The sequence below is a fragment of the Staurois parvus genome, unplaced genomic scaffold (genome assembly GCF_062004578.1).
Source record: "Staurois parvus isolate SC_StPar_1 unplaced genomic scaffold, SC_StPar_1.0 ptg001066l, whole genome shotgun sequence".
NCBI classification, from domain to species: Eukaryota; Metazoa; Chordata; class Amphibia; order Anura; family Ranidae; genus Staurois; species Staurois parvus.
Window position 1 is genome coordinate 3,479,395 of NW_028318862.1, and position 12,251 is coordinate 3,491,645.

The window sequence follows — 12,251 nt, forward strand, 5'->3', positions numbered from 1 at the left end:
TCTCTTCCCGCATGCTCAGACATGCTACAGGATCTCTGCCAGAGAACTGATTCGTAGCGTGTCTGCACACATGCTGGATCTCAGTTGAAGATGGCGACACTGAGAACTGGCAGACACCCTGTGGCGTGTATTTACAGTCTTACATCTCACAAGTGGCTCATGAGAAGGCTACGTCATACATTCCAGGAGGCCGTTCGTGTCGTGTTATGTATGCGTACATGCTGCAGGGCCTCTGCCAGAGAATTGTCAGACACGCACAGTGTGTAATGTATGCAGGGTGGGGGGGACCGTGACAACATTCCGGCCTAGGCCATGTACAATTGGGTAAATCTGGAACCCGCTTCTCTGTAATTGCACTGTTAATTGCCATCTAAGTATTTACATCTTATTTATTGTAATAGGATTTAGTTGAGTCTAAACAGATTTGGGAAGGACTGTTCTTTTACCTGTTTATTTCCTGCACTGACAGTTTCCTTCCATCCATAGTGTCCTGTTTTCTTTAATGGCAGGTCCTGCCGAGAGTCTTTTTAAAGAGTCTTATTATCAACTGATGAAGACGGCACTGAGAGATGGCGGGATCCTCTGCTGTCAAGGTAAGTTCGCCATCACATATTAGGGGGAATGTTATTTTGCATCCATTTTAATTCTACCTCTGATGAGCTGTTTAACCTCCCTGGCGGTATGATTATGTCAGGAATTTTGTGCTGAAAGCGGTACCATTTTTTTGCATGGAAATATGTAGTTTTTAATTGTAGGCTGTAATTTTTAGGAATAACTCCCTGAAATCTGTCCGAACAAGAGTCTATTAAACATCCCGGATATGATAAAACTTGAAACACAAAATCATAAATTATAATTTAATTAATAATCATAAAAAATAATAATATAATAATAATCAATTTAATTCAATAATATAATCAAACCAAAAACGCTGAAATTTGAAATACAGAGGCAAATTCGCACATCGCTGAGCAAAGTCGCAAAATCGTTTTCAGTGTCTGACGAATTTCCCCCACGAATCATTATCACTCAATTCTGCAAGTGGTTCTGATTTACTATCGCTGTTCTAAAACCGCTTTTGATGTAAAGGGACGCTTTTTGGCCGCCATGGACTTTTCTAAGTTTCCAGGCAGAAAGAACAGTCAAAATGCAGGCAGGGCACAGGACAAAGCACTCGGGACAAAATTATGTGAAATGCAGTGAAAAAGCAATGACAGCAAAAATGTCATTTTTTAAAAATTTCAAATTTCCCGCCGGTTCCGCCGCCCGAACGTTCCGACGTCACGGGGACCGGAACACGGAAGTCAGATGCCGGCATCCGCCGGAGGAGATGGATGGGGACGCTGCAGGGGACACATCATGGGAGCGAAGGACAAGGTAAGTGCTGCAGGGACCCCCAGAGAACGCTGCATGGTAAGCCCGAGTGTAGCTCGGGGTTACCGTTCTTGGTATAGAAATTCTACCCTGAGCTACACTCGGGAAAACCGCTAAGGAGGTTAATGATTTGCATAATAGGGGATCCCTTATCTTTAACCCCTTTTGTGCCATAGATGTATGACATCCCCCTTCCCCTTGCGATCTATCCCGATATCTGCTGTCCCACCTGTGGTCCTGGGACTAGCTGGTGAATGTTGGCGAGTAGAGAGGAGGAAGATCAGTGAACCTCCATTCGTTTATTCATTTTTTTGTCCAACGAATGAACACATAAGTAACCAGGATTATGTCCCTTCCAGGTTCAGCATTGTCATTTCATGGCTGCTGTGGCCCGGGAAGAAAGCTGATCAAGCACGATATGTACCTGATCAGCTTCATTAGGGTTAATAGGTGACATTGGGGGTCTAGTAGACCTCTGATGTCGTCTTAAAGCAGTGGTTCTCAACCTTCCTAATGCCGTGACCCTTTAATACAGTTCCTCATGTTGTGGTGACCCCCAACCATAAAATTATTTACCCAGTAATTATAATTCATGAGTGTCGTTTTACCTCCAATACTTCTGCTTTCAACACAGTAGCTGCTTTTAACAGAGTAGTTGCTTTCAACACAACAGCCGCTTTCTACACAGTAGCCGCTCTTTACACATCGGAAATATGTGTTTTCTGATGGTCTTAGGGGACCCCTGTGAAAGGGTCGTTCGACCCCCAAAGGTGTCGCGACCCACAGGTTGAGTACCACTGTCTTAAAGGATACCGATCATATTTACTATGCCATCATATAGGGTGCTATTTCTGAGCACTATAATAAACTTTGTGTTTTCTCTTTTCTTTGAATATTTATGTTTGATAAAGCTGATATTGTGTGACAAAAAATTTGCAACTAACGCATTAGACCTAAAATGTGCATTTAAAGGTGTGAAAAAGAATTGTATCTGGCTTGAAAATGATTGTCTGAGCTCAGATCCTAGACTGTGATGTTGATCTAGACTTCCTTTTGCTTATCCCTGTGGGCAATCCTGTATGGTTTTTATCATTCTTTTATAATACTTTTTTTTTTTTTTTCTTCCCATAATACATTTTTATCTGTCACCAAAAGGATTAATCTATGTATTGCACATACTTCTGTACAGACATGTTCTCACACTTAGATGCTGTTTATTAAAGTAGGATCATGGTTCCCTTTAACCACTTGCCTTCCTGTCCAGGCCAATTTTCAATTAACCCCCCCGGCGGTATTCCTGAGTGTAGCTCGGGGTAAAGTTTCAGTACCACAAGCGGTAACCCTGAGCTACATTCGGGCTTACCATGCGGCGCTGCTCCGGGATCTGTTCTTCACTTACCTTGTCCTGCGCCCCCGCGATGTCTCTCCTGCAGTGTCCCCTGTAATGTCCTCCGGCCGATGCCGGCATCTGTCTTCTGGGTTCCGTCCCCTGCGACCTCAGGACGTACGGGGGCCGGAACGGCGGGAAATTTGAAAATGACAAAAAGTGACATTCACTAAAATCACATAGTATAACATTACTGTATCAAACCATTTCACATACATTTTGTCCCGAGTGCTTTGTCCTGCGCCCTGCCTGCATTTTTACTGTTCTTTCTGCCTGGAAACTGAGAAACGTCCATGGCGTCCAAAAAGCGTCCCTTTAGGTCAAAAGTGGTTTTAGACCATCTAGAGAACAACGATAGTAAATTAGAACCACTTGCAGAATTGAGTGATAATGATTCGTGGGGGAAATTCGTCATCAGACACTGAAAATTATTTCGCAACTTTGCTCAGTGATGTGTGAACTTGGCGCTATATTTCAAATTTCAGTGTTTTTGGTTTGATTATATTATTGAATTTTATTATATTATTTTTTATTATTATTTATAAAATTATAATTTATGATTTCGTTTTTCAAGTTTTATCATCCCCGGGATGTTTACTAGACTCTTGTTCGGACAGATTTCAGTGAGTTATTCCTAAAAATTACAGGCCTACAATAAAAAAAATACATATTTCCATGCAAAAAAATGTTCCGCTTTGAGCACAGAAATATGGACATAATCAGACTGCTAGGGAGGTTAAAAATCCTTTTTTGTGCCAGTCAATGTTTGAAATAAAGTCCACAAAAATTACTCTTCAGTGTCCAACTTGCACCTCCACATAAATCCTGATAAAGTGTTTACCTCAAACAAATGAAAAAACTACATAGTTCATTACCCTCAATAACAGCTGGTATATACTTTACCAAACAATAAGTGTATATACTTAACACAAATATGTGCAAAAAATTGAAACAAGATTCAAATCGTGAGCAACACGGGAATTGTGAAATCACATTTATTTATTTATGGTGTACACGGAGTGAACAATCAGTGTACACTCATAAACAAATGAAATAAATAAATAAAAAGAAAATAAATGAAAAAATAAATGGTGCACTCTCCGGGAACACTTCTATAGCTGAAATGCATACATTTACCCTCTCAGAGTAATAACAAGCCTTTGTAGAGTACACCCCGGACTCCCACTCCAGTGCTGTAGTCACTCCCCGGACTCCCACTCCAGTGCTGTAGTCACTCCCCGGACTCCCACTCCAGTGCTGTAGTCACTCCCCGGACTCCCACTCCAGTGCTGTAGTCACTCCCCGGACTCCCACTCCAGTGCTGTAGTCACTCCCCGGACTCCCACTCCAGTGCTGTAGTCACTCCCCGGACTCCCACTCCAGTGCTGTAGTCACTCCCCGGACTCCCACTCCAGTGCTGTAGTCACTCCCCGGACTCCCACTCCAGTGCTGTAGTCACTCCCCGGACTCCCACTCCAGTGCTGTAGTCACTCCCCGGACTCCCACTCCAGTGCTGTAGTCACTCCCCGGACTCTCACTCCAGTAAATAAAGGTGGGGGTTCCACTTTTTAGGCAAGCATCTTATGTCTCCTCATCCGATTCATGGGTGAGGTAGGTATCACAGTAGTCGCAATAGAATTTAGGCATGATTCTGACCACCAATTCGCCACCTTTTGTCTCTGCTGGAAGCCAGGCTTTTTTTTGGATTTTTAGCGGGACTTTGTTAGATTTACACAGTTTGAAGTGTATTATAATTAATATTTTTTATTTATTTGTGGATACCGAATTTATAGAATACAGGCCAATTTTCAGCTTTCAGTGCTCACACTTTGAATGACAATTGCGCGGTCATGCAACATTGTACCCAACTAAATTTTTATCATTGTTTTGAGACAAATAGATATTTCTTTTGTGGATATTTGATCACCACTGGGCGTTTTTTTTATTTTTTGCTAAATAAACTAAAAAAGACCAAAAGTTTTTGAAAAAAAAAAAAAACATTTTCTTTCTGTTATAAAGTTTTGTAAATAAGTAATTTTTCTCCTTCACTGATGGGCACTGTTAGGTGGCACTGATGGGCACTGTTAGGTGGCACTGATGGGCACTGTTAGGTGGCACTGATGGGCACTGTTAGGTGGCACTGATGGGCACTGTTAGGTGGCACTGATGGGCACTGTTAGGTGGCACTGATTCAACTGATGGGCAGTGATTGCCAGCACAGATGGGCACTAATGGCCGCACTGATGTGGCTACATTGATCAGTGCCCCGATGATCAGTTTAGATGTCCCCCCTATGAAATGCCGCTGACTGGCTCTCCTCTCTTCATGTGCTGCCAGCGTGAGGAGAGGACTGCCGATAACCGGCATTTCCTATTTACCTGGTGATCAGCTGTGATTGGACACCGCTGGTCACTTGGTAAAAGCGGCTGTGATTGGGCCCGTTCCTTAGTCATGTGATCAGCTATGTCCAAAGAACACAGCAATCACAGATCGCGGTTCTGGGAGGGGCGTCCATGGACGTCCTTCCAGAACTAGCCGAAAGCGCTGAAGCCATCTTTTAGCTATAGTGTGATTGGGAACTGGTTGACCGGTCCCTTGTGTTGCTGGGATTTCTGGAATAGAGATGGGGCATTGCTGTGTTTGAGCCACCACCTAGTAGGGGTCGGTCTTCACTCCCTCCACTCCTCTTTATCTCTCCTTTTTCTTCTAGGTGAGTGTCAATGGCTGCACCTGGACCTCATTAAGGACATGCACAAGTTCTGCAAATCTCTCTTCCCTATGGTAGAATATGCTTACTGCACCATCCCAACCTACCCCAGCGGCCAGATCGGCTTCATGCTGTGCAGCAAAAACCCTGTGAGTATTGGTTTCCTGGCTACCAGCTCAGAGACTTGCACTAGTATATCCAATGAACAAATCTATGTATTCCTACCTACCTACCTGTATTCCTACCTACCTCTCTCTGCCTTTTAAGCTTCCTTAGGACACTTTGTTCTTAGCCGTGAGCTGGCAGGCCATGTTCCCCCACCATGTTCTTCAGGGCTTCCCTCTCGTTCTTTTACATTTAATGCATGTGTAAACCTAATCACTAAAATCTCTTGAAGTTCACCTTTTCAAAAAAAAAAATAAATAAATGCACATTTTTTTCAGGCACAAAAAAAGTCTGTTTTTTCTTTTTTTTTTTTTCGAAGGGGCCTGTAAAGCATTGCGGCGTCAAGCTCCTGCAGACTTGTCTGTACCTCGTACAGACAGGCAGTTACAGAATGACAGGGAAAATCAATGAACTGTGAAGATGCTCACCAGAATCCTTGCAGTTCATTGAGCGCAACAAGCTGTCAGCTGTACAGGGTGTGGTACTTGTAGCTCATTCATTCACAGAACTTGCTGAATGAATGATGCGGCCATGTGGGCGGAGCTCTGCACAGCTGTGCTCTTTTCATATTCTGACAGCGGGTGCGAGGAGAAGATCTCCAGCCCACTGTCACAAGTATGCTGCGGATCGGGGGTAGAGCTGCAGGAGCGGGAATGTGTTACCAAAGGTGAACTTATACTTAAAAGTGATTGTGGACTCAATTAACCACTTGCCCTCCCGAGGATTTACCCCCCTCCTGACCAGGCCATTTTTTGCTTTACGGCGCTGCGTTACTTTAACTGACAATTGCGCAGTCATGCAACGCTGCACCCAAATGAAATTTATGTCCTTTTTTTTCCATGAATTGAGCTTTCTTTCAGTGGTATTTGATCGCCTGTGAGTTTTTTTTTTTTGTTGTTTTTTTTTTTTTTGCACTATAAAAAAAAGTGACAATTTTGAAAAAAAAAAAACAATATTTTTGACTTTTTGCTCTTAAACATGTCCAGTAAAAAATCAAATTTTGGCATAATTTTAGGCCAAAATGTATTCTGTTCCATGTCTTTGCTAAAAAAAAAAAAAATCCCAAGATGTGTAAATTAATTGGTTTACGTAAAAGTTATAGCATTTACAAATGGTGGTATATATGCTGGGATTTTTTTTAATGATTATTATTATACTAATAATGGCAGCGACCTGCGAGTTATAATACTGCGGCGGGCATTCTGACAATGGGGGGGGGGGGGGTGTCTGACTTGGTGTCACTGACATCCCCAGTGACACCAATATAGTCATCAGTGCTAATAAAAAGCACTGACACTGTACTAATGACACTGGACAGGAAAGGGTCAATATGTGGAGCGATCAAAGTGTTAACAGTGTGCTGTTTTAGTAGGGGCTGTGTCTGTGTGCTTCACTGTAAGCACGCTGCTTTGTATGGCTGTGCTGTGCACAGCCATCCAGAGCAGTGTGCCTGAGCAGACAGGGAGGAGAACTGTTATTAAACAAAACAGTCCTCTTCCCCGTCGGAGATGCTCGGTAATCACCGGCCAGGACCCGGTGATTTACAGCCGTGGCCTCGATTGGTGGCACGTGGCTTGTGCGTTCCCCTCTACTTGGAAATACAAATTATATGTGATTTTGCACACCCCTGCTGCTCTGTAGCAGTATATTCGCTATGGTGCGGCGGGAAAGCAGTTAAAGTATTGTTAAACCCACAACAGTACAATCAGTCTGTATATGCAGTAAAGCATGTGTTATACTCACTGTGGAGCCTAAGGGGTTAATCCTCTGCATCTCCCCCCCCCCCCCCCCCCCCCAGAGATGCTCAGCAATCACTGGGCGCTGGTGAGTAATCACTGGCTGGGACCGGTGATTGAGGCTTGAGGCCGTGAATGGCTGCGTGGGTGGGGTGTGCACGCCCCCTACCCAGAGATGCAAATTCACATGTATATATACGTGATTTTGCACACCTGTGCCGCCCTGTAGCAGTACTACTGCTATAGGCCAGACGCAAAGCGGTTAAAAAAAAATGGCAAACAAGTTTCTGCCTAACTGCTCTGTGTAATAGAATTGCCCAGAGTGAACCCAAACCTCTTCCAAGGTCCCCTGCTGCAAGGGATGCATTTAGGTAATACATGGATAGGCTTTACAACACTTTTATGTCATTTTAAAAGCTGCAGCTTTCTTAAAATATACCCTGATGACCCTGCCATGAAATCCTTGTGATGGGGTGACAACACAGTGTTCCTTTCTCCCACTTGTACTTCTGTTTTGTCACTGTGTTAAAAGCTTCTAAAGGGGACTACAAGTGACCATTCTAACAAACTGTATACAGGCATGGTCCACTGGTGTTACCAACAGAAAACCACCCAATACATGCAGCCAGGTAGACAGAAGATCAGCAGCAAAGAATGAAAATATGAAAAAAAAAAAAAAGCAAAAAGTGGGTGTGCAATGGTTTAAGGTGCTGAAATCAAACTATACAAAGAATTAACGTCTAGTCTCTTGTTGCAGAATACAAATTTCCGGGAGCCGGTACGGCAGTTATCTCAGGAGCAAGTTGATGAAATGAACCTGCGATACTATAACACCAGTATTCATCAAGCAGCCTTTGTTCTCCCAGAGTTTACACGAAAAGTAAGATGCTCCCCTCCTGGGGGTTTTTGTTTTTGGTATCTACCTGTTGGGAAATCTAATCTGAAATAAGATCAGATTGAAACACAGACAGTAGATGTGAATTTTGCAGCGCAGATTGGGATGTAATTGCATTTGTAGCTTACAGAGCTGGGAGGTGATGATGGATATGGAAGATGTTTGTGCTATTCTCAATCTCTGGTTGTGTCATCCTTTATAGCAGTCAGAAAAGTCCAGAGGCATCTTACTAACATGTTCTGTCAGGGACTAACTAGGCATAATTACTCCAGGATGACAGCCCCAACAGAGCTTGCATTGGTAGCACCTATAGATCAGAATCCTTTAGCCCTGGTTCACATATGTGCTTCGCTGCGGGCCGCATTTTCCACTTTTTAAAACTAATCTCCATGTTTTAGTGAAGTTTAGTTTGTCTGGACCAAGCTGGTCCAACCAAACTATTACCCTCACTACTAGATGTGCCCGCTGTATGTACAGTATGCAGCCTCAACTACATACAACATAGTGCTGTGTTCTGGCAACGCTGCTAACAGGAACAAAATCAAATTGGGTGGAGTGCTGCTCAGCCATTTGCTGGGAACATTGTGTTCGATTTAATAAATACAAAGCTTCCTCTGATTGGTGGAGGTGGGTGGGTGACATCACGATCTCAGACTCAGCCATTCAGAGGAAGCTTTATATTTATTCATAGACTACAAAGTTCTCTGTGAATGGCTGAGCAGATTAATGCTCTCCATGCCCGGCCTGTCAGTTTAGGCAGACGGCCATGTCTTGGAAGGTTTGCAGTTGTGCTATACTCTTCATTTCCGGATTATGGTTTGAACAGTGCTCCGTGAAAGCTTGGGATTTTTTTTTATAACCTAACCGTTTTAAACTTCTCCACAACTTTATCCCTGACCTGGTGGTGTGTTCCTTGGCCTTCATGATGCTGTTTGTTCACTAATGTTCTCTAACAAACCTCTGAGGGCTTCACAGAGCAGCTGTATTTATACTGAGATTACATTACACACAGGTGGACTCTATCTACTAATTAGGTGACTTCTGAAGGCAATTGGTTCCACTAGATTTTAGTTAGGTGTATCAGAGTAATGGGGGATGAATACAAATGCACACCTCACTTTTCAGATAATTATTTGTAAAAACTTTTGAAAACCATTTTCCTTCCACTTCACAACTTCTCAACTTTGTGTTGGTCTATCACATAAAATCCCAATAAAATACATTTACATTTTTGGTTGTAACATGACAAAAATGTGGAAAATTTCAAGGGGTATGAATACTTTTTCAAGGCACTGTAGATGGCTTTGTATACTGTATGCAAATGAGGCAATGTGCAGATTATACCACGCACACAGCAGGCACATCTAGTAGTGAAGGTAATAGTGCAATTGGACCAGCTTGCTCCAAACAAACTATTAATGGTGCACCGAAATGAAAATTCTGGTGCCGAAAAGGAAAATTCAAAATGCACTTGGCCGAAAACGTGCAGTTTTTCAAAAATTAATATATATTTTTTGGGAAAAAAAAATACACTTTGATTAAAAAAACAATATATATGCCTTATTTTACAAAAAAAAAAGAGAGGATGTTACGGCGAGTAAATGGATACCCAACATGTTACGCTTTAAAATTGTGCACGCTCGTGGAATGGTGTGAATCTGCGGTACTTAAAAAATCTCCATGGGTGATGCTTTAAAAATGTCTACAGGTTAGCAGTGTAAAGTTACAGAGGAGGTCTAGTGCGGGAATTATTGCTCTTGCTCCGACATTCGTGACGATACTTCACGTGTGGTTTGAACAACATTTACGTAGGCATGGCGTATGTATGCGTTCACCACTACATGCGAGCACGGGGGAGGGGGGACAAGGGCACTTTAATCTTTTTTTTGTAATATATTTAATGGTTTTTTTTGCACTGTCCCTTTTTTTTAAAAAAAAATTTTAATCACTTTTTTATTTTTATCACAATAATTGCATGCATCCCTTGTGATAGAAATAGTGACAGGTCCTCTTTTTATGGAGAAAATTGGGATCAATAAGACCCCACATCTCTCCTCTGCAATGTAAAGCATTGGATCAAAAAAAAGCATTGATCTAGTGCTTTTAAAAAAAAAAAAAAAAAAAAAAAATGCCCGCAACCAGAAGTCACATCGCTCTGGTCCTCCAAGGGCATAGAGATGAGTGGAGGCCATCTTTCCTTCACTTCCTTATACCCAGCGCTGGGATTGTTCGATGGATTCTCAGGTAAGGCTGAGAACTACCGAGGGGCGGCAGCGAGGTTTTTTCGGCACCTGTATCGATGCTTTGTTCATTTCAGCCGACGACCGAAAGGGGAGTTTTCATCCGAGACGTTTCAGCCACCGAAATTTCGGTGCATCCCTAGAAACTATTTAAACGTCACTAAAACATGGAGATCAGCGTTACCTTAGTTTTCAGTTGTATCATTTGTTAGAATTTTACAGAGAGATGAAACATTTTTGTCCGTTTCCTCCAGAGAGGGATCTGTCATCACTTATCTAGCCGCGCGTCTTCTCGGCGAGATCTCCCCGTCACAGGAAATCGGCGGACTGGAAGACGCGTCTGTATGGCTGCTGATAACCGCTGTCCTCTTCTCCGTCAGGAACTCAGCGACGTGTGACGTTTCGCAGCAAGGCTGGCGCTTGTCTCTTCAGAGGCTCCGGACCTTTTAATCGGAGAGAAGGCCGGGCGTCCCGCGAGGATGGGGGAGAGAGCTGGACCTTCCCTCTCCAGGATGATCGTTCTGTACCAGTGCTGGCAACTGTGACCGGTGAACACGTCTCTTCTCAGGCCTACAATCTATGGGTACAACACATTACAGTACATTCGATGCACGCAACTTGTTGGCTTCTGTTAACCCTTTCTGCAACAGGTAACTGACAAGTCCGCTGCATCCAGAACTGTTAGCAATGTTTCCCCAACCTGTCTCTGAGGCCTGTTAACACTTTGCCTATCGACTTGTCCACGGATGGAGTTATTAGGGTCTTGGCCTTTGTGGATGTTCACAGTATGTGAATGGTTGGTGGGTCTTGGACGGGTTCTGGAAACAGAAAAGATCAGTCTACTTAACACTGTTATTTCCATTGTAGGTGGAAACACCTGCTGGTCTTTTATACTGTTTGGGAACTCTTTGCATGCTGCTTATCTTCCTAGCCATCTGTTGAGCCCCCATGTAGGGCATGACTCTTGCCAGTAGAGGGCGGTATGGCTTAGAGCTCCATCCTTGCTGCTAGAGTCCCCAAAGATTATAAGAAGTTGGCACATACCTCAAAGCCCCCTTTTTCTTAAAATCACTTCAGGTGGAGGGACCCTCATACACAGAAGCCATCAGTTTTTCTTGTTCAAAGCACCAGTCATTGCCAGCATAATCGGTATCCTGTATATGTTACATATATCTATATATTTAATACCAGGTCACTGACCCACAAGCTGCTAATCTCCCACCATTTTGCTGCTGGTATTTTGGGTAAGACAAGTGGGTCTGCATAGTCATTCTCCCCCCCCACCGCCAGCAATGGTTCTTGCCTAGTTGCTTTGCCATGTGAAGGCCAGTTGATTGGAATTAAGGGATATGTGGGGGTGGTAGATGTTTGGGTTAAAATGCTGTAATCGCTGGATATTATCTGTCAATAAACAAAACTAAACGGTAAAGCCGTATTTTGTCTTTATTCTCTTGATATATCAACTCAGGGAAGTCCCCATTTTCCAAAACTTCTTGCTTAAAGCGGAGTTCCACTCACCCTGTCAAACTTAAAGCGGAGTTCCACTCACCCTGTCAAAAAAAAGTCAGCGGCTACAAAAACTGTAGCTGCTGACTTTTAACCTCCCTAGCGGTCTGATTATGTCCATATTTCTGTGCTGAAAGCGGTACATTTTTTTGCATGGAAATATGTAGTTTTTTTATTGTAGGCTGTAATTTTTAGGAATAACTCACTGAAATCTGTATGAACAAGAGTCTAGTAAACATCC

The 12,251-nt window shown here is 43.1% G+C and overlaps 1 protein-coding gene across 2 annotated transcripts in view; it reads left to right on the plus strand.

Annotated features, from left to right (window-relative positions):
* The window catches only part of SRM (spermidine synthase), a 28,477-nt gene extending 16,544 nt beyond the window's left edge, over window positions 1-11,933 (plus strand). For both annotated transcript variants that reach the window (XM_089658411.1, XM_089658410.1), the window contains exons 5-8: window positions 510-593; window positions 5,472-5,617; window positions 8,127-8,249; window positions 10,885-11,933. In XM_089658411.1, coding sequence (XP_089514537.1) covers window positions 510-593; window positions 5,472-5,617; window positions 8,127-8,249; window positions 10,885-10,902 — 371 coding nt within the window. In that variant the 3' untranslated portion in view covers window positions 10,903-11,933. The remainder of the gene's footprint in view (window positions 1-509; window positions 594-5,471; window positions 5,618-8,126; window positions 8,250-10,884) is intronic.
* The last annotated feature ends 318 nt before the right edge of the window (window positions 11,934-12,251 follow it).